This window comes from Ailuropoda melanoleuca, chromosome 8, assembly GCF_002007445.2.
Source record: "Ailuropoda melanoleuca isolate Jingjing chromosome 8, ASM200744v2, whole genome shotgun sequence".
Taxonomy (NCBI): Eukaryota; Metazoa; Chordata; class Mammalia; order Carnivora; family Ursidae; genus Ailuropoda; species Ailuropoda melanoleuca.
The window spans coordinates 61,663,084-61,687,616 of record NC_048225.1 but is presented as its reverse complement, the minus strand read 5'-3'; the positions used below and the strand labels follow the sequence as shown (position 1 = coordinate 61,687,616).

Below are 24,533 nucleotides of genomic sequence, written 5' to 3'. Positions count from 1 at the left end.
CCAATTTCCCTGTCCCAGGTACTTCATTTTTGTCAAGAACACCTGAGAGCTTCTAGTCCTTCAGGCTAGACAACTTTTTTTGTTTCGAAGTCATCCTTTTACACCATGCAATCAACTGAACGGGTCTCTTATTTCTTCCTACAGAGTTATTTTATGTGAACAATATAGCCTAGGCCTTCATCACTTCAAACTATAGGTGACCATGCTCCTTGAAATCTACCTAGTGAGTGGCTGAGGCATTCAAGTTCTTTAATGCTTTGGGATGATGCGAGGCCATGTTCACTGTTTAGCTTTATCTTAAAACTGTTTCAGTTAATGTGGTTGGATTTGGAGGAAAGAGAACTAAGTAGGTTAGAACAGACAAATGAGTCTTTTCCATGATTAGCAGTCTAAAAGAAGGCATAGGAGACAGGAGTATTTGTTGAACAGTGGGAACTGAATAAGCAGCAAGGACAGGGCTTGAGCTTTCACATCCACTGTTTCAGATTCATTCCCTTCTGTTGCATGATTTTATCACCTACAGAAGACTGATGGCTTCAAAGTGACTAAAAGTGTTGTGGTTCACTCAAAGAGACAACTATTGGCAACAGAAGGGTTCACAGGACACTTTGGTTCTTCCATTTGGAAAAATATGCTATTTTCTGGGAAAAGTTCTTTTACTTTGCCTACCAGAGAATAGGTCTCCCAGTTGTCAAAGGCCAAAGATAGCAATATTACTTTGTCTGGCTCTATGTGGTAATTAACTTGAGAGAACAGGTTTTTGGGTTTTTTTAGAAGGTTCAAATATCAGATAATAAATGAAAGAGTCTATTTTGCTTTAGTTTCTGTGGTTCCTGAGTCCCTTTTTAGGAGAATGACAGAATTGTTTCTTACAAAAACAAATCTGGGTCCAAAGGACAATACCCGACAGTAGCTTTCAAATATAGGCAAGTAGAATATCATAATATGGACAAATTTAAACTTCTATCAAAACTGACTGTGGTATGGGGTGCCTGGGTGGCTCAGTCGTTAAGCGTCTGCCTCCGGCTCAGGACGTGATCCTGGCGTTCTGGAATCGAGCCCCACGTCATGCTCGTCCACTGGGAGCCTGCTTCTTCCTCTCCCACTCCCCCTGCTTGTGTTCCCTCTCTCGCTGGCTGTCTCTCTCTCTCTGTCAAATAAATAAATAAAATCTTAAAAAAAAAAAACCGTGATAGAATAGTCATTTGTTACATTTGAGTACTGACCATGATTTCTTTCCTTGATTTTCTCAGTATTGCAGGAAGCGTAGCAGAGAGCTATGATACGGAAAGTGGGTTTGAAGATTCAGAGAATAATGACGTCGCCAATTCTGTTGTGCGATTCATTACCCGATTTATTGACAAGGTTTGCACAGAAAGTGGAGTTACTCAGGATCACATCAAGAGCCTTCATTGCATGATACCAGGTAATCAATTTACAGATATTAGAGAACAAGAATACTGGAGATAATTGAGTAAGAGTTGTTTTTAGGGGTCTATTTTTTTTTCAGCATAACACCTATAATACTTGTCTTCCGTGTAGTTTAGTCATGCTGTTTATTTATGTTCTTATTAATTTTTTAATATTTCTAAATTATGGTAAAATATATAACATAAAATTTGCTACTTTAAACTATTTTAAGTGTAAAATTCACTGATGGTAATCACATTTACAGTGTTCTGGAATCATCACCACTGTCTATTACCAAAAACTTTTTCATCACTGAAACACACACTCTGTACCCATTAAGCAGTAACTCCCCATTCTCCATCTCTATAGCCTGGTAGGCTCTATATCTCTATGAATTTGCCTGTTCTAGATATTGCATCTAAGTTAAATCGTATAATATTTCTCCTTTTGTGTCTGGCTTCTTTCACTTAGCGTAATGTTTTCAAGGTTCTTTCATGTTGTAGCAGGTATCAAAATGCCGTTCCTTTTTGATGGCTGAATACTATTCCATTGTATATACCACATTTTGTTTACCCATTCATCTATTGATGGACATCTGGGTTGTTTCTGGCTACTATGAATATTCACATATAAGTATTTGTTTGAGTCCTTATTTTTGATCTTTTGGGCATATACCTAGGAGTGGAATTGCTGCGTCATATGGTAATTCTGTGTTTAACTTTTTAAGGAACCACCAAACTGTGATTAGTTTTTAATTCTAAAATATTCAGAATTTGTATTAATTCTGCGTGTTTTGTGCTCTTTTATTTTGAATACTCTGACTTATCCTAGGAATTGTAGCTATGCACATTGAGACCCTAGAAGCAGTACATCGAGAGAGTAGAAGACTCCCGCCTATACAGAAGGTAACTATTCCAGACCACATGCTTTCAGGGTATAGCGTCTCTTCTTAACAACAGCAACAACAGACTTTTGTGTCCCAGAAGGTACCTTCTCCTAACCTTTTACAGAGACTCCAGTTTAATGATACATTAAACTTTCAGAGGAGTGTATCATGCAGACCCCCACGAAACAGATCCTGAGTAGAATGGTACATTCAACAAAGGAGCGGTAATAGCCTCTTGCTGAGTCTGTTTTATAGGCAGGGCATAAATTATGAGCATTCTGACTCCCAAGCCCAAGCCAAGATTTCATGCCCTGCCTACTTCCAGAAAAAAAGGACTTAAGGCAATTACCGTAAAAATACCAGGTTCCGGAATCTGTTTACATTATAAGCATACATCACAAGCATCTGGAAATCTGGGAAGTCTTAAAAATTGAGAGTCCCAAACCCCACCCCAGCCTCCTGAATTGGAGTTCCCTGAGACTTGGCCTGGGAATCTGTACTTTCGAGTACAAGCCTCCCAGATGATTATTTTGCAGCTAGTCTGGCACCAGTCTGTGGACTAGGGTCAGTACCCTCTTACCTGTATACCAGAACTATTAAAAATAAATTCAAAGGAAAAACCAGAAGCCAGATGGATAGGAAAGATATTTCTATGAGAAGCCTGGGACACGATGACCATTATAACTTTGGCTGTACATTTAGCTCTGAGCTTCCTAGAGCCGACAAAAAGAGTAGCACTGATTTATATAGTTTTTATGGCTTAGGGAAAAATAAGCGTATTGGATCTTCAGAAGAGTTTTTTTTTTTCCCAGCACTGATATCTTCAGAGGAGTATCATGTGTTAATTAACAGTAAATGTTCATTATTTGGCCATTTATTGTGTTAATCTTCAATAAAGGCCAAGAAGGGCAGATCCTTTTAAAGATGCATCTATTTTCTAAGTATTTGTTTTTTAAGTTTACAGAAGTAGCAATGCTTTTTGTATAAATTCGACTATTAAAAATACACATTATACAAAATGAAAGTCCTCCATGGTCTTTCCAACCCCACCTCACCTCTGCCCTTAACTATGATAGGACCACCTTTAACAGTTTGGTCCATATTCTCACAATTTTTCCTTTTTCCAAAAAGAGGGAATTATAGCATACATACTGGTTTACAGCTTGCTTTTTTACTTACCAACGTATCCTCGGTATCTTTCTATGTTAACACATGTAGGTCTAGGTCATTTTTTAATGGTTGCAAAATGTTCCACTGAATAGATATTTTAGACATCTTAGTAATTTCCAATGACTTTACTGCTAATAAGCAAGGAATTTTTTCACATTTGGATGCAAAAACATCATTTCTGCCTCTTCCCAAATCTGTTTTCTCATTTTGGCTACCTAAGCAGTCTGACTCAGGTTTTTTAGATCTGCAACTGAAAAGATAACTTTGGTCTAAGTGTTGGAAACCCCACAAGATTTGTGTTTAAAATACTTTCTCTTTTGTTAGCCCAAGATTCTTAGGCCTGCTCTACTGCCAGGAGAAGAAATCATTTGTGAAGGTCTTCGAGTCCTGCTGGACCCTGATGGAAGAGAAGAAGCTACCGGAGGTCTTCTTGGAGGCCCTCAGCTCCTGCCAGCAGAAGGAGCCTTGTTCCTCACCACATATAGAATTCTTTTCAGGGGGACTCCCCATGATCAGCTAGGTATAACTCCTGTGCCGTCAGAGTACGGATATCCACGTGCTACTTGAGGGTTTGATTCCATTTGTGTGCAGTCATTTGCAGATCATTTCAGATTCAAAGTAACCCTTTTGTCACCAAGTATTTTTTAGAATCCTTTATCTGTCAAAGCTAATGATAATTTGGGGGCGCCTGGGTGGCTCAGTCGCTAAGCAACTGCTTTCGGCCCAGGGCGTGATCCCAGGGTCCTGGGATCGAGCCCCACATTGGGCTCCTCCGCCGGGAGCCTGCTTCTTCCTCTCCCACTCCCCCTGCTTGTGTTCCCTCTCTCGCTGGCTGTTTCTCTCTCTGTCAGATAAATAAATAAAATCTTTAAAAAAAAAAAAAGCTAATGATAATTTGGATTTTAGAGTCCTACTTAAAGAACCAAAGGTATCTTCTAAACAGTCAGTCAAGGCTTCATTCACCATAACAATCATAATTTCATGAGGCAATATATTGTGACTTAGGGATATTTATAATACATAGCTGCTAACAATTTCTCCTGCTTATTTGTCCCACCTTTCTGAGTCCTGTAGTTAACTGTAAGGCTCGGGTCTTCCAGACATGTGATCCCTTTTGTGGAAGGATATGCTAAGCATCACAGGGTTGTACAGCACTAACTAACCCCACTTCCTCTCATCACGTGTCAGCTAACCCCATTTCCCTCTCGGCAGACAACTTCCATTCACTAAACTCCCTCAACTTCTATTTCTATTTTCTATTACTCTATGCTGTCTTCCATATTAGAAAGGAATAGCATGCTCTAGCAAATTTGAATTATCTTTTTAAAATCACTATAATCTCTATCTAAACTCTTCTGGTTGATGGGAAGAGCATATAAGATTTGGACTAAAACTGTTGGTCTCCAAATAAGAAGCTCAGATTTAGATTGTTGTTGACCAATCTTGATATCTTAAGGAAAATTCCCTGACCTCTGAGTTTCAGTTTCCCCTTTTATAAAATTAGGGAATTGGGCTTGATTGGTGATAATTCAGTGGTTTTCAACCTTGACTGCATATTTGAATTATCTGGGAAGCTTTAAAAAAAACCTACCAATCTGGGCCCAACCCTCACACAGTTGAATTAATACCTAGAATGGGATTCTAGGAATGGAAAGAAGTGATTATGATGCATAGTAAGGATTGAGAACCCCTGGGATAAATGGTCGCTAAAGTTCCCTCCTCATCTGCAATTATTCATTCGGTAACATTTGATGAGATGTAATTTATGTGCTGCACATTTTGTTAGTGGACTTTAGATGTATAAAATTTAGTATCTATAAAATCTTACAGTTGTCTGATTCCTTGCTTAGATAGAATCAAGATGGTTTGTCTTGTTCATAAAAGAGTACTTACCATATAATAACAAAAAGCTCATAAGATTCAATAAACGAAGTGAATCTGTAGGAATAGTTGTATTCATTTGAAAAAGATGAAAATGGAGCAAAATTTTCCAGCCCTCTCCTGTCATATCACCACACATTAAATTATATTTGTATTTGAAAGCAAATGTAATTTTAAAAGAAACTAAATACGCAGTACTTACGGTTTCTTTTGTACTGTGACTTGTGAGTTCAGTGGCCACAAACACACATTCTGGGGGTAAAAATATATGAGATTCTTGGTCACTTAAGTTGTTTTAATTTATTTCTTTTTTTAAAAAGTCAAAACCATACTTAGTGTAAAGGCTTGTATTATTCTCTTGTTTCTTCCTGTCAGTTTTTGGGTTAATTTTGTATTTTAGGGAATTTATTTTCATCAATGAAAGCCTTCTTATTGCCTCTTTTATTTTATTTCTCTTTTTAAATTTCTAATTTAAAATATCTCCTTTAGTGACACATAGGAATCTGATAATTTTATATGTGTTATATAAGCATATGTTGTTTAGTACATCCTAGGACTTAAAGTCTACATACATCCTAATTTTGCATAGTCTCTGGATATGAGCTCAACGTAAGAGGATAATCAGAGTTTTCCAGGTTAGGGGTTGACAGATCCAGGGAATGAGAAATTCTGGTGACGTAAGTGGATGTGTGTACGAGCTCTTAAACCGAGTTCAATTCTCACCCCTCTGGTTTACTAGCCAACGTGCCTTGCCGATTGCTGCTCCTGTTCTTTCACTTGTACCACTGCCTGAATTTCCCTCCTCTTTCCTGCTGCAAATCCAATCCTATGCTCTCTTCAAAGCTCACCTTCCCTCTCACTTCCTCCAGGAATCATTCTCAAGCCATCTAACATGCAAAAATCTTCTTTTCTGAAATATTTAAAGCCCTGTTCGCTCAAACCTAGGAGCTAATGACACATTGTATTTGGCATGTGACTCTCCTCTCCCAGGGGAAACTTTGAACTCTCTAAGAGAGGCTGTGTGCGTAAGTCTTTGCAACCTCTAGTAGTTGGTAAATAATTATTTCTATTTTTCCTTCTTTGCTTTAATATTTAAATTCCTAAAACTCTTCAGCCTAAGCTTAGCCGTGTATCTTCTGAAGGCACGAATACATGGTACAACACCTTTTACCACGTATGGAAACACATTTTTAAAATCTTTTCTCTTTTGCTTTATACTTACATGAAATATCATGGATTCCTTAAGATTAAGAACCTTTAAGATTGCCTTAAACCAGATCTTGTGTGGTGATCTTGTGTGGCACACAGCAGGTCAGGGAAATAGAAAGAATGAAGGCAGGCAGACTGTGCCGGTTCATTCACTCCAGGAAAGGATCAAGTCTCAGGAGTGAATTGCCATGCAATAAAATCAATGAATGTGATTCTAGAATCATGGCATTTTCTCTCACTGCATTCCTGGGCATTGTCCTCTCCTGTTAAATTTCTTTAGCAGAGGCTGATAAAATGAGAAGCAGAGACTCTATAAATAAGCAGTAAAGTGCTGTCTCTGAGTCTGCCCTGTTTTCCTGTAGTTGGTGAGCAGACAGTTGTACGGAGTTTTCCCATTGCCTCCATCACCAAGGAGAAGAAGATTACAATGCAGAACCAGCTACAGCAGAACATGCAGGAGGGATTTCAGATCACATCAGCATCTTTTCAGGTATTAAGAAAGAGCGCCATTCCTCTACTACTATCTAAAAGTTTTCTACAAATCCTGAGGCTACTTTCCGTGGGAATGGGGTCAGAAGTTAGAGGATGAGGAGGGAGAGGGTCTGAGAGGGTAATCTTCAACTGAGTAAACCCCCGAATCATTCTGTATTTAATCCCTCACTTCCTGAACCCCTTGACCAACTGAGTACCAACAGATTATTTGTCAATATTTAGTGATCTTAGGAATTCAGACGCATACAATTGACTCTTGTTCTCTGCCAAATCATACCTTTGTGTTTGATAAAGGCTTTAGATAGAAAGCAATTCTCTTGGCACCTGTTTCAGAAGGAAATGCCCTGTGGCCCTTCTGTGGAAGAGATAAAACTCTAAGAATTATAGTCAGGGCTAAAGTGCTATTGGTACCAACTAAAGAACATTTAGTTAAGCAGAGGTTTTTCTAGGGGGCTTTAAACATATCAGAACCTGTGGAATTACTGATACAAAGCAGACACTGCTAGAGGGATCTTCTCTTAGTTTTTCCTTTTTACAGTTCTCAGTCTGTGATATTTTGTTCTTCCTGTTTTTATGCCTTGACTCTGACTTCTCAGACTTCTGAGGGCACCAGTTCTTGCCTTATTACTTCTAGCCAGGAAGCCGTGGACCGCCATGTGCTCATTGTGTGAAATGTGAGGCTGCTGATCTCTAGGCTCCAGACCTTCTCCCATCACCTGGGGTCAAGGGCCTCCTAGGGATCTCGTCACTGTTCCACCTGCCAAAGGACTCTAAACTGAAATGTTGCCTGGCTATATTGGTTACGATTCTAGTGAAACAGACTTTTTCTTACTAGATTTCTATCTCTGGGTAAGAAGAGGCTTCCTTAGGCCAAATTCCCCTTGCCAGCAAACCATCTATGACAAGTAAACCTTTCTGAGCCTTTTTTTTAAATAAAAAATTATATTACATGACATCCAAGGTCCCCTCAACCTCTGGACTTCTGCCATTTAGTAGTATTTTCTGTTATTTCAGTAACTTGGGGGAAATTGTCTGGAAATCCTTAAGTAACCCTTCTGATGTATTTCCTCTCTTTTGTTTCTAGTTGATTAAAGTTGCGTTTGATGAAGAAGTGAGTCCAGAAGTAGTAGAGATCTTTAAGAAACAGCTAATGAAGTTCCGTTATCCTCAGTCCATTTTCACCACCTTTGCTTTTGCTGCTGGACAAACTACCCCCCAAATAATTTTACCCAAACAGAAGGAAAAGAACACTTCCTTCCGGTAAGAAGACAGTCAAGTTTCTTTATTTCAGCCTTCTCATAGCTCCCTGTCAGGGAACTGACTTATCCTTTGTGTCAGTATGTACGTGACTGCTCTTTTGTCAAGCCCGTTGGACCTCACTCAGAAAGTTATGGGACAGTAACACTGATGTATGGAACAAGTGTTAAAAACTAAATGCTACAAGAGGTTTTGACCATTGCTCATGATATATTTTTAGAATGTGGAATTCTGTTCCCCCTTTTTCTCATATTGAATCCTTTCTAACTGCCTTTGAGCTGGCCCTTCAGTTTTCTTTGGTATCCAGACCTAGTAGATAGTTTTACTTTGATCCAGAGATCTAGCCTTTATTTTTTCTTTTCTGTAACTTTTTTGTTTTGGTACAGTTTCAGATTTGCAGAAAGGTCATAACATAACACAAAGAATTCCTATATACCATTTATCCAGATTTCAGTTGTTTATGTTTTGCTCCATTTCTTTATCATTCTCTCTCATATATATTTTTTTCTAAACCATTTGAGTGATATACATAACACCCCTTTATCCTTAAATGTATCAGTACATATTTTCTAAGAACAAACCATGGTGTGTAACCATGAAATTGAATTGCTAGAAAACTTTTGTCCTACCCAGAGTCCTTATTCAAATTGCTGATGATCGTTACAGCTACTTTCTTTTCCTGCCTATTCAGGATCCACTCCAGGGTCAGGCATTGCATTTAGTGGTCATAGTTCTTCGTAGGACCCCTTATTTTCTGATGAAAATTTTTAGTAATTTATATTGAAACTTTTACATCTTGGTTATTACAAAATAACAGTTGCTTAAAATTTATCTTCAATTAGTGATAAAATACAGGTGCCAAAAGTTCAGTTCATTTATCATTAATCGCTTAGAATTTGGATATTTGCCAGTACAAATTACATATTAGGGAGTACTCTGCAGACTTTGGAGAAGAGCCCTTTTCTTTGCCTAAAAGTGGGGTAGGCTGAAGATGATAGAAGAGTTGAGGTTCCAGACAGTGTGTCATTTCTAAATTGCATAGCTGACCCCCTGTACCACTGTTACCTGGTAAGTGAAGGGGACCATGCGGATCCAGAAATGACATCCTGAGCCGTGAGCAGCTTCCTAGGTATTTCTAGCAGTGAGCCAAGTGTCTTGTCTTAGCGCTGTGGAGTCGCGGAGCAGCTGTGACATCGATTATTTCAACACTCTAGGGAAGATACGAAGCTTTGTATGGTGTTTTATGTTTAGAATCTGTGAACTATGGGAGGAAATACACACACATACACACACATGCAAAATCAACCTTTTTGTATCAAACTTAATCTATCCAGCTGCAAGAGAGATATAGCAATTTTAAGATTTAAAACACCTTACAATTGTCTTGAGTATGTAAAGGTTTACGGTGTCAGAAGGCAGGACACCACATATATACACTTAAACATGGTGCTAACCATAACTGTCATATGATCTCAAAGAAAAGCCTACACGTTAGTAGGAAGAGTTTGAATTAGTAGAGAGGGGAGCAGATGGGCTTCCATGCAGGGGAACTTCTACCAGCATAGTTTGTGGGAGCTGGTGGAGACAGTGGCATGGATAACCAGAGTGTGTTAAGGGGCACGTTTGACCAAAAAGCCAAGCTGCGTTTAGATTTAGACACTCTAGGTTCTCGCACTTTTTGCCTACAACTGTCCTGATACCAAGAGTGTTTTATAGGAAATTCGTCTACTAGTATATACAAAATGATACGAAAAAGGAGAGGCTTACTGGCAATCCTAGTAGCTGTGGGTATGGAAAAGAAATGAGTTGAGTTGTGTAGGTATCAAAAAATACAAATGGTGTCCTCATATTAAATTGATGGTCTCTTTGGTTTTATGACTTATAGCACCTTCTCAAAAACAATTGTGAAAGGTGCCAAAAGGGCAGGGAAAATGACAATTGGGCGGCAGTATTTATTGAAGAGGAGGACAGGGACAATTGTGGAAGAGAGAGTGAATCGTCCTGGATGGAATGAAGAAGATGATATATCAGGTATGTGAGAACTCCTTTTTCCTTCATGAATTGGTTTTATTCTTTCTTCTTATATGAGTTAGAATAAGAGACTCAGATGTAGTTGCCCTTAAACTTTGACTCACAAGAACCTAGATCTTGTAAAAAGATTAGAGGAACTTACCAGCTTCTCAGAATTGGGGGAAAAAATTATTTTCCCAATATTCCATCGTTCAGATAAGATTTTGCTAAATTATACTTCTCTTTTACTAAGTTCACAGAGCTTGTTGGCCATTGTTACATGGGTGTCATCAAAGGGAGAAAGAAAGATACCCCAGTGCATGGGAAATTTAGGTAGAAAGTAATTCCCTGTACCTGATTGTTATGCAATAAGAATAAGGAAACAAGAACACTGGATATTCAAAATTAAAGATTTGGATTTGGGGTAAGAACATTGTGGGTACTCTGAATCAAAGTGAGGGACCAAAGATGAAGGAATTTTTAGATGCGAAGGAAAAAAATGCCTAGTAAATATTTAAAAGGACAGAATCTGAGAAGCTGAGATACCTCTTGGTTGGGAAAATAGAGGCAGGAAACCAGTCACAAAATGTCCTATTGACTGTTTTCTGTTCCTTAACCCGCTATGGAGTATGTTTATGGAATTAACACTAGGGAGAATCTGATCTAAAAGGAGGCAGGATGCCTTTGCACCCTTTTTGTTTTCAGGATCTTAGAGTCAATCACCGGTGACTATAACACTACTACCACTTCTAATAATAATAACAATAAGGACATTTTGAAGGAAAAAACCTCATGTTTATAGAGATCATTGGCTAAAGGTGTCCATTTCAGTATGTGTACCTGCGGACTCCGAGAGCAGTGAAAAGACCCACCATTGCATTACTGGAATGACCGCTGGTTGGATCCCTGGCCTCCTTACAGTCACATGGAAAGCCATAAAAACATTACCCATTGGTATTTGACTCTTCTAATTTTAAGTTTTTATTATTACACAGAAGAAAAACTATTATTCTATGATATTTATTCTACCAAAAGACAAAATTATGTAATACTGTTTGCTCCTCTGAAAATAAAGAGCCAGCACAAAACTGATACCTGGTAGTGTATTTGCACTGTGAAGTTCACAAACTAAAACACAAAGTCTTCTGTTTGTACAGATAAGCTGTTTCGGGTCTTTTTTTTTTTTTCTTGAAATGAAAGAGAGCCATAGCATTCCCTTTGACATTAGAACTTTGAGTACATATCCAAAAATTCTGAAACCTTAATTTGACTTCTCTCACTGTAGAAATAAATAAGAAAGTAAATTAGGACAGTTTTTAACATGGATTTTTTTTTTTTTTTTTTTTTTTTTTTTAGTTAGAACATGCAGTACCAATTAGGAATGTTGGGGTTTTTTCTTAAATCCTCCCTAAAATGCTTGATTATTGGGTAAATCCTTCCACATCTAAAATCTTAAGGGATTCTGTAACCTGTGATTGCAAAATTATGAGGGAGTTTCCCATGTACACCACATCCTCTGAGAAAAATGTTTTCCACAAAAAAGTGTAACTTCTTGATACCTCTCTAAGAAAGGTCTTTTCCCACGAGTGAGCTTCGGCTTCATCTAGAAATTTCTAATAAAAGTTCATGTTCTGAAAAGTTAACTGAAACCTGGATGATGAAGTTTGTATAGTGATCATATGAAAGATAAATTTTACTGACGGGTTAGCCTCTGACGAAATTTGAATGTTTGTTTTGTAGAGTTCTAAATAGAAATCACTATACTTTGGCATTAATAAGCAAGCCTGATTGAAATAGAAAAATATGGGTAATGAATTCAAAATTATATTATATTTAGAAATTTTGAATTAATTTCCCTGGGTTTTTTTTACATTTATCTATCTGTTTATTTGTTTGCTTATTTAAGTAATCTCTGTACCCAGTGCGGGGCTCAAACTCACAACCCCAAGATCAAGAGTCCCATCCTCTTCCAGCTGAACCAGCCAGGCACGCCCCTTCCCTGGCATTTTGAGTTCATTTTCCTGACATTTTGAGCTCCTGATATTTTATTTCCTGACTATCCATTACTGTTTTAATTTATGTTTGAACATAATGATTCTTCAAAGAATTAACAGGATTTAATTTATGATACATGTAATGCCTGTAGCCCTAATATAAACCTCTCTTGGTTTAAGAATCTTCTTCAAAAGGAAGCTTCTAATCCTCTACTTTGAGTCATACCATTTTTTCAAAATCTCTTTCTGCCTCCACAGTTTCAGATGATAGTGAACTCCCCACAAGTACCACTCTGAAGGCCTCAGAGAAGTCTACGATGGAGCAGTTAGTGGAAAAAGCTTGTTTCAGAGACTATCAGCGTTTGGGTCTGGGAACCATAAGTGGCAGCTCTTCTCGCTCAAAACCAGAGTATTTTCGAATCACTGCCTCCAACAGGATGTATTCACTCTGCCGGAGGTAAGTCTGTTAGTGGGCCCCAAAAAACACCTTTCCTTTCTTCTATTTTGTCTTGAATGGGCTATTTGTCACCATAACCCAGAGAGAGAAAAATATCAGAAAATAAGGAGCAAGTTCTGCAGGGATATGTGTGTCTGAGGGACACTGTCTAGCAGCACGAGCAAACATCTCTTTGGCATTCTCAGAAGTATAACTGTATCAATGAGTAGTGCCTAGATTAGAGCAAAAGGTGAAAGGTAAAAGTTTTTGTCTCCTTTACGATTTTTTTAAATTTGTCTTTCTCTTCCCATTTGCATCTTTTCTATCATGCCTGAAGATAACTTGAAATAAAAATAGGATTTTCCCTCTCTTTAAAGGGCCAGACAGTACGCATTTTCAGTTTTGTAGACCATATGTCTCATTGTAGCTCTTCACTGCAGGTTCTCTGCCTCAAAAGCAGCCGTAGATGGTAAATAAATGAATGGGCAGGGCCTGGTTTGGCCCGCACTGTATTTGTTGACCCAAGTGTAGGCAGGGTTTTCTTATGCTAATTAGAATATTTCCAAGGGATATTAGAGAATGTAATTGCACATGTTTTCTTCTATTCTTGTCATCTCTCTCTGTTTCCTGTATCAGTTAAGTTCTGTTTCATGCTTTCTATTTATATTTATTAAAACTACGTTTCTGCCATCCACAAGTTTAATCATTTTCATCTGCAAGTAAGTTGTTTCCTTTGCATTCATAAATTCCCAGTTTGATTGAATAGAATAAGGCTATGAAAGTACTTTGTGTATTGCAAGCCTTGTACCTATTTTAGAAAGTTGTCTTAATGTTACTATTCGTTTCAACCCCTCTGTTCCTAAAGAGCCATAGATATCTTATTTTTTAAATGACAGTTTAAATTTACAAATACCTGCCCGGCAGACACATGGAAAGATGCTTAACATCACTCATCATCAGGGAAATGCAAATCAAAACCACAATGAGATACCACCTCGCACCAGAATGTCAGAATGACTAAAGTCAAAAACACAAGAAACAACAGGTGTTGGTGAGGATGTGAAGAAACCATCGTGCACTGTTGATTAGAATGCAGACTGGTGCAGCCGCTGGAAAACAGTTATGGAGGTTCCTCAAAAAGTTAAAAATAGAGCTACGCTGTGATCCAGTAATCACACTTCTGGGTATATACCCAAAGAATAGGAAAACACTAATTCAAAAGACTATATGCATCCCTGTGATTACAGCAGCATTATTTAGTAACAAAATTATGAAAGCAGGCCAATTGATGATTGGATAAAGAAGATGTGGTATATACATATAATATTCCAATATTAAATATTACTGAATATTACTCAACCATAAAAAAGAATGAAATCTTGCCACTTGGAACAACATGGATAGAGCTAGAGAGTATAATGCTAAGCAAAATAAACAGAGAAAGACAAATACCATATGATTTCACTTATATGTGGAATTTTTTTTTTTTTTTAAAGATTTTATTTATTTATTCGACAGAGAGAGACAGCCAGGGAGAGAGGGAACACAAGCAGGGGAAGTGGGAGAGGAAGAAGCAGGCTCATAGCAGAAGAGCCTGATGTGGGGCTCGATCCCATAACGCTGGGATCACGCCCTGAGCCGAAGGCAGACGCTTAACCGCTGTGCCACCCAGGCGCCCCACTTATATGTGGAATTTAAGAAACAAAACAAATGAACAAAAGAAAAAAGGAGAGAGACAAACCAAAAAACAGACTCTTTTTTTTTTAATTAAATTTTTTTTTAAAGATTTTATTTATTTATTCGACAGAGAGAGACAGCCAGGGAGAGAGGGAACACAAGCAGGGGAAGTGGGAGAGGAAGAAGCAGGCTCATAGCAGAAGAGCCTGATGTGGGGCTCGATCCCATAACGCTGGGATCACGCCCTGAGCCGAAGGCAGACGCTTAACCGCTGTGCCACCCAGGCGCCCCACTTATATGTGGAATTTAAGAAACAAAACAAATGAACAAAAGAAAAAAGGAGAGAGACAAACCAAAAAACAGACTCTTTTTTTTTTAATTAAATTTTTTTTTAAAGATTTTATTTATTTATTCGACAGAGAGAGACAGCCAGGGAGAGAGGGAACACAAGCAGGGGAAGTGGGAGAGGAAGAAGCAGGCTCATAGCAGAAGAGCCTGATGTGGGGCTCGATCCCATAACGCTGGGATCACGCCCTGAGCCGAAGGCAGACGCTTAACCGCTGTGCCACCCAGGCGCCCCACTTATATGTGGAATTTAAGAAACAAAACAAATGAACAAAAGAAAAAAGGAGAGAGACAAACCAAAAAACAGACTCTTTTTTTTTTAATTAAATTTTTTTTTAAAGATTTTATTTATTTATTCGACAGAGAGAGACAGCCAGGGAGAGAGGGAACACAAGCAGGGGGAGTGGGAGAGGAAGAAGCAGGCTCCCAGCAGAGGAGCCTGATGTGGGGCTCGATCCCAGAACGCCGGGATCACGCCCTGAGCCGAAGGCAGACGCTTAACCGAAGGCAGACGCTTAACCGCTGCACCACCCAGGCGCCCCACAAAAAACAGACTCTTAACTATAAAGAACAGACGGATTGTTACCAGAGGGGGATAGATGGAGGGATGGATGAAATAGGTGCTAGGGATTGAGAGTGCAGTTATCTTGGGGCGCCTGGGTGGCTCAGCCGGTTAGCATCCAACTCTTGATCTCAGCTCAGGTCTTGATCTCAGGGTCATGAGTTCAAGCTCCACATTGGTCTCTACACCAGGCGTGGAGTCTACATTTAAAATAAAAAAAAAGGGGCGCCTGGGTGGCACAGCGGTTAAGCGTCTGCCTTCGGCTCAGGGCGTGATCCCGGCGTTATGGGATCAAGCCCCACATCAGGCTCCTCCGCTGTGAGCCTGCTTCTTCCTCTCCCACTCCCCTTGCTTGTGTTCCCTCTCTCGCTGGCTGTCTCTATCTCTGTTGAAAAAATAAATAAAATCTTAAAAAAAAAAAAAAAATTTAAAAAATTATTAAAAAAAATAAAATAAAATAAAATAAAATAAAAAAAAAAGAGGAAGAACAGCAAACATATTCACACAAAAATATATGGGATTAGAGGTTGGGAGGTTACTAATATGAAATCTCTTTAGTATAATATTTCTAAATAAACTAAAGGAAATGACTCTGAAACCTGCCTATCTTCTTGTGTTTCCTAATCTATAAAAACAAGGTACTCCTGTCTGTTTTGTATTTTCCCAGCATCATATCCTGTAACTTTATGAGCTAATCTTTTTAAAAAAATTATCAGCATGTAGTGTTAATATTTAAACTTATTTTGACATTTGAACATACTGTTCTCATACCAAAAATCATTTGGTTTTGATTTTTAGTTCTTTCACCATCTCCACAGGCTAATATTAGTGTACTCTATGCTCAGTTGTCATTTCAGCAGACTAATGAGTTGACAGTTTGACTTGTCGTCCTCATAAAGTTGATATTAATCCAGGAATCTTACAATCTTTATTTCAAGTTGACAGAAAGCAGTGCATAAGGCAAAGGGAATCATCAGTTTCACAGAGGCCTTTTTAGTACTTCTACATAGCATTTTTATTTTTTAAGTTTAGGTTACTCCTCAGGAGTCTGCAGTATCACTAAAGGGGGCTTATTTCAAAAAAAGACTACAGATTAATGGATTTATTTAGCTGTTTTCACCATCTCTGCTGTTTCTTCTCTACCCCGGAAGAACTGAGTTGAAACTAAGTTCCATGCTTAAAAAATATCTTACCCCACGACCAGTATGTTTCTGAGCCTTAGAAAATTACGGGATATGATGATACTCATGTTCTCATATTCTCTCTTTCCCCATTTCTTTCCCGTTCTCCACCCCCTACAACCCAAATCATTCTCTCTCCTTTCCATGTGCCTGAAGCTACCCTGGCCTTTTAGTTGTGCCTCAAGCTGTACAAGACAGTAGTTTACCAAGAGTCGCCCGCTGCTATCGACACAATCGCCTGCCTGTTGTATGTTGGAAGAACTCAAGAAGCAGTACCCTGCTTCTCCGATCTGGAGGATTCCATGGGAAGGGAGTAGTTGGTCTTTTCAAATCTCAGAACTCCCCTCAGGCAGGTAAGCATCTGTCTATGGCACAGTAATGATCATTTCACTTGAGAGAATTCCTAAAAATAAGGAAGTAATACCTGGAAATGCCAACTGTGCCCTTATGTTGAGCCTTCTCTCACACGCAGGCTTCGCGCTGTGCAATATAACACATGTACTACCTGACAAGATGGGTTACACTTTGACATCTTGCTTAGTATGTCTGTCTATATTTGGATTTTAATAGAAATTATCATAATAAAGTCTTGGGTTCTGGGCTGTTTTCATTTCAGCAAACCAAAGTATTCCCAGTTGGAAACCAGATTATGCTAATCTCTCTCTTTCCTTCTGGGAAACATCCAAATATATTTAACAGCTTCAGAGGCAAGTAGGGATTCTCTGTCCCGTGTAATATGAGATATTTTATCTCATTCCTGCAAGTCACATGCACACACACGCACAAGTCAGCAAACTAATGAGCAAAATGCTGCCTTTAAAGAAGCCCTCAAGCGAAGGGTATTTTAGGAGCTAGAGAGGCCGACTTGAGAAAAGGGTATTTTAGGAGCTAGAGAGGCCGACTTGAGAAAAGGGTATTTTAGGAGCTAGAGAGGCCGACTTGAGAAAGCAGGTAACACTGCTGTCCTTTTTTCTGAGGTTATTTTTAAGCACTGTGTTTGAGGTCTTGAAGTCAGTCAGGACTATATTTTGTTGACCTTTCGCATAACTTATAGTAGATGCTCAATAAATTAACCAACAGACCACCAAGATCCAGATCCAATTTAGTCTTGGCTGTGTTCTTAACTCTTTAGAAGTAAGGTGAGTCAGGTTCTGTGCTTCAACAGGTAAAACCATGTGCTTTTGATATCTCCTTTTTATTCTCATCCATTTTCCTCCTGAAAGTTAAAAGTTGGCCAGTACGTCCTTGACCGTTCACTTGACTGAGGGCAGCACTCACACAGCACATCTTCCTCCTCCTCACCGTCATCCCACCTGTCTCGGAGTCTCAACGTTGGTGTAATTAAAGGCAGTTGGCTTTGAACTATTTTTGACACTGGGGAATCCTCCCAAGCCACATAGTAAATATAATAGAACACAGCATATGTAAGTTACGTAAAGTGAGGGTATCATTTCAGGAGCCCTGATAAATACATCACTGAGCTTTTCATTGGAAAAAATTGAAATTATTTTATTCTACTGGTTTCTGATTTTTTTAATCTAATACAAAAATATTTCATACTTTTGAGCTCACACATATGTTTACATTTTAATATCTTTGAAATTGGGATGCATCTTAAAATTTATGTGATCAGAAAAAATTGTCATAGTTTACGTGAAAGAATTTTTAATTCTTAGTACGTAAAATAATGGTACATCTTATAATTGATGACATCTTAGAGTTTACAAAATATAATAATGGCACCTTAAAGTTTATAAAATACAATCTTGCTAATTATTTTTTTTATTCAAGATGTAAGAAAATTTGTCAATATCTGTTGTCCTTGTAATGAGCCCAGAATGATGCCCTTTAAAATGCCTAGACCAATTTCAGTGATTCTTTGCGCCACACAAACGAGACTCAGACTACCTCCGAACTGGAATTGCTCTCCCATTTGTTTCCCTCTGTGCATACCCTCTGTCCCTCTCTTTGAAGGACCAGGGGATCTGGCAGTAGCTGTTGCTACCTTCTCCCCATCTTCCTCCACTCTTCCTGCAACAAACCCCTACAAGTTTGTGTGCCCTGTTAGACCTGTATGGTAGAATTAGAAGAAAGCTGCTAATATGGGGAATTCTCACCTCTGCCCATTCCAGGATGCCAAGGGAACCCACTCCATCCTCTGCTCCCAGATGGTAGCAAGGACAGGATAATTGGGGGAAATCATCCAGGAGATGTTGCCCTTTGTGACTTTTCATTTCTGTGCATTACTTGTATAATGAGAAGCTGCACCTGTGCTTGGAAGGACAGCCCTGTGCTGGCTCTCCAGACCTGGGCTCTTTCTGGGAGGATGATGAGGCAACCGAGAAGTAGGTGTGGTGAAACCAATATCAAAGGAGGATAGCCATCTAAGAGTTTACAGCTTAAAGTGGGTCTGGTTTCTATATTTGGGTGTGGTAACTTGAAGATTATATACAGAAAGAATAAGATACGTAGGTAGATATCTCTTTTATTAACATAGAGACAGTTTGTTTTATTCACTTTTTCTTTTATAGTTCCTACCTCCTCTTTAGAATCTTCCAGTAGCATAGAACAAGAAAAATACCTGCAAGCCTTACTGAATGCAGTTTCTGTCCATCAGAAACTCAGTGGCAGTAACACCCTTACTGTCAGGCCAGCACTTGCTCTGTCTCCAGGTAAGCTCTGATAATATTTTTCTTCTTGACAACTATGAAAGGTCAGATTCATTCCCAGGGTTAGTCTCTTTAGTTGTTTACACTGTTACTTCCGTGTGACCCCTTAAAGCTTTACCCTGTGGGGCTGTAACTTTAGCTCCTTTTATTTAAAAATCAGCATACCACTGTTAATGTCTACGAACAGTAACCAAATGTGGGGATTCAATTATTTCCTTTCTAAAAGAATAATAAGAGTGGGGAACACAAATAAAGTCATCTTTTTTCCTAGAATCTGTTTTACATAGACTTTAACATATTATTACAAAGTTGAACGTACAAGTTGAGCACCTGATTGTTAAATGCATATGTAGTCAGTCATCATGTATAAGTTTGAAATTCCTGAGATTTCTGCAGCCTTTTATGATTTGTAGTACAATTTGTTTTCACTAGATTTGGATGAAGCTATTAAGACTTGTACTAATATTCTGTTTCAGTTATCATGTGATGGAACCCCAAAGGGTTCACATAGAGGTAACCCTAATGTGTTAGACACAGGAGCATGTGACTTGAAAAGTTGGTCTCCTTGGCTTAATCAGCTATTTGAAGTAGCTCAACATAAGCAGAAAGTGGCTTTTCTTGTAAAGTAACACCATGCATGCCTTGCTTCATTTATCATTAAATTCTCTGATTGCACTTGCCAAACCTAACTCTATAATCTTGCAAATGTGTGTATCTCTGAGGAATAGTGACGGTGCCTTGTTATCTCTAGTAAAGCTGCGGGTACTGAAAAACTACCATGTTTGGCAGCAATTAGACATGCTACCCACGAAGATAACTTTGTCATTTGAGTAATGTTAACCTGAACGACATGGTTTTTGCTCTTCTTTTTGGCTGACTTTCAGGGCCTGAGAGGAGGACTTCAAGAATGTCCACTGTGCTTAAGCAGGTAGTGCCAGGACACTTGGATGTACACCCATCCAATAGCTTTGCTCGAGGAGGTTAGTAAGACTGATTTTATAACTGAGCACTGATACGACCTTAAAATCAGAAAACTTTAGATAGTGATATTTTAAATCAACTAATTATGGTTCAAATTGTTCTTAAGTACCCTTTTCTAAATAAATTATCTAATTTGTTACTGGTGTCATGACAGGTGAGTTTAGCCTCCTGGAACAAGTGGCATAATATTGTTGAAATCTTAGACGTTGATGAGTTTGGAAGCCGCGGGAGGTAAGGGGAACATATCTAAATGGTCAGCCCTGTGAATACCCTAGAATGCTTCAGGTTTTCAGGGTAGAAAAGCTGATCACAGAGCATAAGCAGCTAGAGAGAAGTAATTCGAGATCCAAAGAGTTGTGCCTCTCCAGCGCCTGTACATTTTACTCCTATTCTCTGAAATACTAGGTTAGGGAACAGAAGAGAATGATATTCAGGTTCCTCTTTTTTTCCTCTGGGCTTTTGCTGCTGGCAATGAGGAAGTAGAGAAAGGCCTGTATCTGCTCTTCTAGCTGCAGAGGTGGTCCGCTTTGGTGTCGGGAGATTACGTGAGATTCTTTTACTTTTCAGAGGAAATTCCAAAACCAGTACCTTGATTGTAACATCCCTACTTCATGCTGGATTCCTAGAATCTCGGGCTCTTCTCACTCGCATGCAATGCTGAATCCCCTTGAAAACATACCAGGGGATTATCCAAGTTACTTGAACATCATCAGTAATGGGAAACTCATTTCTTCCTAAAAGTAGTCCCTTCGATTTGTAAGCAACTCTTTGTTAGGTAATTCTTTCTCATATTGATCTAAAAATCTGCCACTATGTAACTTTTACATATTGGCCCTAGCTCTGCCCTCTAAAACTAGAAAATTCTAAATCTTAATCTCCACACTACAGCCCTTCAGATTTAAAAGCTGATATTATCTTTTCACTCTGAGAACTTTCGTTAACTCCAAATACCCAGATTCAAATGGTTGCTTTCTTTTAGCCATCTTTGTCACTCAATGAACTCTCCACAGATTTGAGCTCATGCAGCCTCAGATTACATTAGATATGAGGATGGCCCCATCACTAGGTTGACCCGCACTGACATTAATATCACTTGAAATCTCTTCCCATGTGCTGTTGCTCTTAACAATATATAGTACTAGCCTTGAGGGTTGATTTTTGAACCTAAATATGCTATGTACTCTACCTACAAAATTCCGTCTTTTTTTATGTGGACTATTGTTTTAGACTTTGGATCCTGATTCTGTCTACCTGTGTATTAGCCTCTTGTCATGCATCAGTTTGATTTCTGCTATAATGTAATTTGTTTTTAAAAAATATTGAACAAGCCAGACCTAAGGGCAGAAGTCTTGATCAAAATAACTTACAAGCCTCCCTGAAGAAAGAGATTATCTGTTAATATATACTAGTTGAAAGTCCTACTAAAACCCACCTGACCCATATTTCTAAATCTCTACCAATCTCTTTAATTCGATATTTTCCATTCTTTCCAGCTGTTAACTATATCACAAAAGATTATATGGTTAGTTTATCATGACTCATTATAGGAATTAGTGCTTTTTTTTAAGTAATAATAAGTTATCCATTAGTAATCTATTCTAGAATTTGGTTCAGAATCAACATTATGGAAGGCTCTATTTCACAAAATTCACTTTTTCCCCTTTTGAAGACCAAGATAACTATGCATATCTCCCAACAGTCATACTGGTTCTCTAGATACTTTTTTTCTCCCTCATCAGACCGTTCTGCAATTGCAGGATTTCCTAATAGCTTTCAACCTTCTTCGCTCATCTTCTGAATTAGTGTTTCAGGCCTGAAGGTCATTGTATCAGTTTGGTAGGGCTACTGTAACAAAGTGCCACAAACTGGTTGTCTTAAACAACAGTTGTCTCACAGTTCTCTAGAGGCTAGAAGTTCAAAGTCAGGATGTTGTGAGGATTGGTTCCTTCTGTGGGCCGTGAGGCAGAATCTGTTCCATGCCCCTCCCCTTGCTTCTGGTGGCTTGCTAGCCATCTTTGGCGTTCCTAACTTGTGGAAGTATCACCCAGGTATCTGCCTTCATCTTTATATGATGTTTTCCCTAGGTGTTTGTCTCCAGATTTTCCCTTTTTATAAGGACACTAATCATATTAAATTAGGGGTCCATCCCCCTCCAGTATGACCTCATCTTAACTAAGTACATCTGCAATAACCCTATTTCCAAATAAGATAACATTCTGAAGTACCAGGGGTGAGGAGCTCAACATACGAGTTGGAGCACAGGCATATGGTTTAACCCATAACAGTCATAAAAAGCTTTCTTCTGAATTTTTAAAATACCGTTGTTTTAAAGTTTAAGATACGTACTTCATTCTTATCATTTCTTAGTGAATTTAAACTAAAAAATAGTACAGTGACTGTCTCCTAAGGTTCCTGCCTGCTATTCCTGTTGCCAAGAGCTCCTATCAGAATCTGGCTCAAGGTTGCAGTTCCCCTTATTGTTTGGTTTACCATCTGAAAGTTTATATTGTCAGCAAGGCATGTCAACAAGTTCTCCACGCTCTGCTCTTGAGTTTTGCCTTTGTAAACTTCATCAAGAACACATTATTTCTCCCTCCATTTGGCCAGATGACTTGTAATATAAATTTCAGGTACAGAATTATCTCTTCTGTCTTAGTACCTAAGGCTCATGGATATTCACCAACACGATTCACCTACATTTGCTTCTCTTTTTTAGTATTATGGCTCAGACTCAGCCTTTTTCATGCAAGGGGATCCCCATTTGTGGTTACATTCTAGTCATGAGTTCATTCTCATGAAAGGTACCTAAAAGGCTATATTCACCTGTTAAGGTCAAAATCTCCTATTTAATTGGTTTCTGACCCATTCTATGCATAACGAGGCCATAATTATTATTTCTGACACCCTTCCCAAATATTTTCTTTGGAAAATTACTGTGAACTTAGTGTGTTTCCTTATGACAGTTTTTTGCCCATCATTCTGGTATCTTAAACTAAGATCCAGAAACGTAAATCTTATTTTTTTAATCCCATCTCTTAATTCTTTTCTCCCAAAGCTTCCCAGATCTTCCAGAGTCCCTGTGGTTAACTGGAAGATGGCATACTGCTCTTTCCTAGCACCTTCAACTTCTCTGATCCCTAGGGCTGCTTCCTTTGTCTCTTCAACAATATCATTCCTCCTCACATAGAATAGCAGGAATGGACTGGGGCAAGCAAGTTTGGGAAGGCTTACAAGATTCCCTATTAACATGACCACGACAGGCAGACACACAGTCAGATGGGCCAGGGCAGGACGAGGTGTAGACACTTGCACACCCTGTAAATAGTTCATTTCCTTGTACGTCCCCTCAATGAGAGTCTCTTCATTTTTCCAGATCGCTAGGCACCACTTCTCCAGAAGTTCCTCTTCTATCCTGTGTGGGAAGAGCCTCCTATCTCTAAATCTTCCTCCTAACCTTCTCCTTTTTTCCTCTTCTGTGTATTTTTACTGTCTTTTCATTCCTTTCATTGTATAGTCTTGGGTCCTGGTTTTCTTCTTAGATTATTTTCACTCGGTGCCTTTCTCACGTCATCTTCACAATGAGCCAGAGTTAGATTGACCTCCACCTTCTCCATCACCCTTTTTTCAGACAGGGGGATCACTTCGCATCCTGTGTGCCTGTTGATGAGTTCCTAAGGCAGGGAAGCAACCTCTTTTACACAACTACCAGTTAAGAAAAAATGAAGATGTGAACAAAGCACATTGCTTTTCATTTAAAATTAAAATCACTTTTGAGCCCTATGGAGAAAGCACATATACTTATAACTTGGATAAATTATTTTGTTGACTAGAAAAATGTCATGAAAGGGGCCTCTGGTGGCTCAGTCAACTAGTTAAGTGTCCAAACCTTGATTTCAGCTCAGGTCTCGATCTCAGGGTCGTCAGTTCAAGCCCTGCCTAGTGTGGAGCCCACTTTAAATTGATTAATTAATTTTAAAAAAGAAAATGGATACTGCCTCTTAAATACAAAAATATAACAGCTCAGTGTATTTGAGAACTAGCCACATGGAGGCAGCCTTTTAATTTTTCATCTTTATATTTCCATGGCCCTTTAAGTTTCTTTACGTGTGATAGTTTATCCTTATAATAATCCCTAGGATACGTATTTTAAGAGGCTCTGAGAAATGAAGTAACTTGGCCAAGATCACTTAGCAAATAGCATAACTGGTTCTGGGATTGGTTCAGTCCATTTCAGTGCAGCCATCACTGCATAGCGTGTACCCCATGCACTGTGCTAGGCATAAGGCCACCTTGATAGAGTCAGTCCCATCCCCACATCCAACCCAAGCATCTCTTTCCTCTTCTCCTTTGGCCTGAACAGAGTGGAGGGAACA

The 24,533-nt window shown here is 38.8% G+C and overlaps 1 protein-coding gene across 6 annotated transcripts in view; it reads left to right on the top strand.

Moving 5' to 3' along the window:
• The window catches only part of SBF2 (SET binding factor 2), a 453,500-nt gene that overhangs the window by 392,849 nt on the left and 36,118 nt on the right, over positions 1-24,533 (top strand). For 3 of the 6 annotated variants that reach the window (XM_034666548.1, XM_034666550.1, XM_034666549.1), the window contains 10 exons: positions 1,254-1,426; positions 2,242-2,315; positions 3,791-3,986; positions 6,919-7,046; positions 8,133-8,308; positions 10,191-10,336; positions 12,568-12,766; positions 16,667-16,863; positions 19,042-19,182; positions 20,064-20,159. In XM_034666548.1, coding sequence (XP_034522439.1) covers positions 1,254-1,426; positions 2,242-2,315; positions 3,791-3,986; positions 6,919-7,046; positions 8,133-8,308; positions 10,191-10,336; positions 12,568-12,766; positions 16,667-16,863; positions 19,042-19,182; positions 20,064-20,159 — 1,526 coding nt within the window. The remainder of the gene's footprint in view (positions 1-1,253; positions 1,427-2,241; positions 2,316-3,790; positions 3,987-6,918; positions 7,047-8,132; positions 8,309-10,190; positions 10,337-12,567; positions 12,767-16,666; positions 16,864-19,041; positions 19,183-20,063; positions 20,160-24,533) is intronic. The other 3 variants (XM_034666553.1, XM_034666551.1, XM_034666552.1) reach the window with 1 other exon arrangement.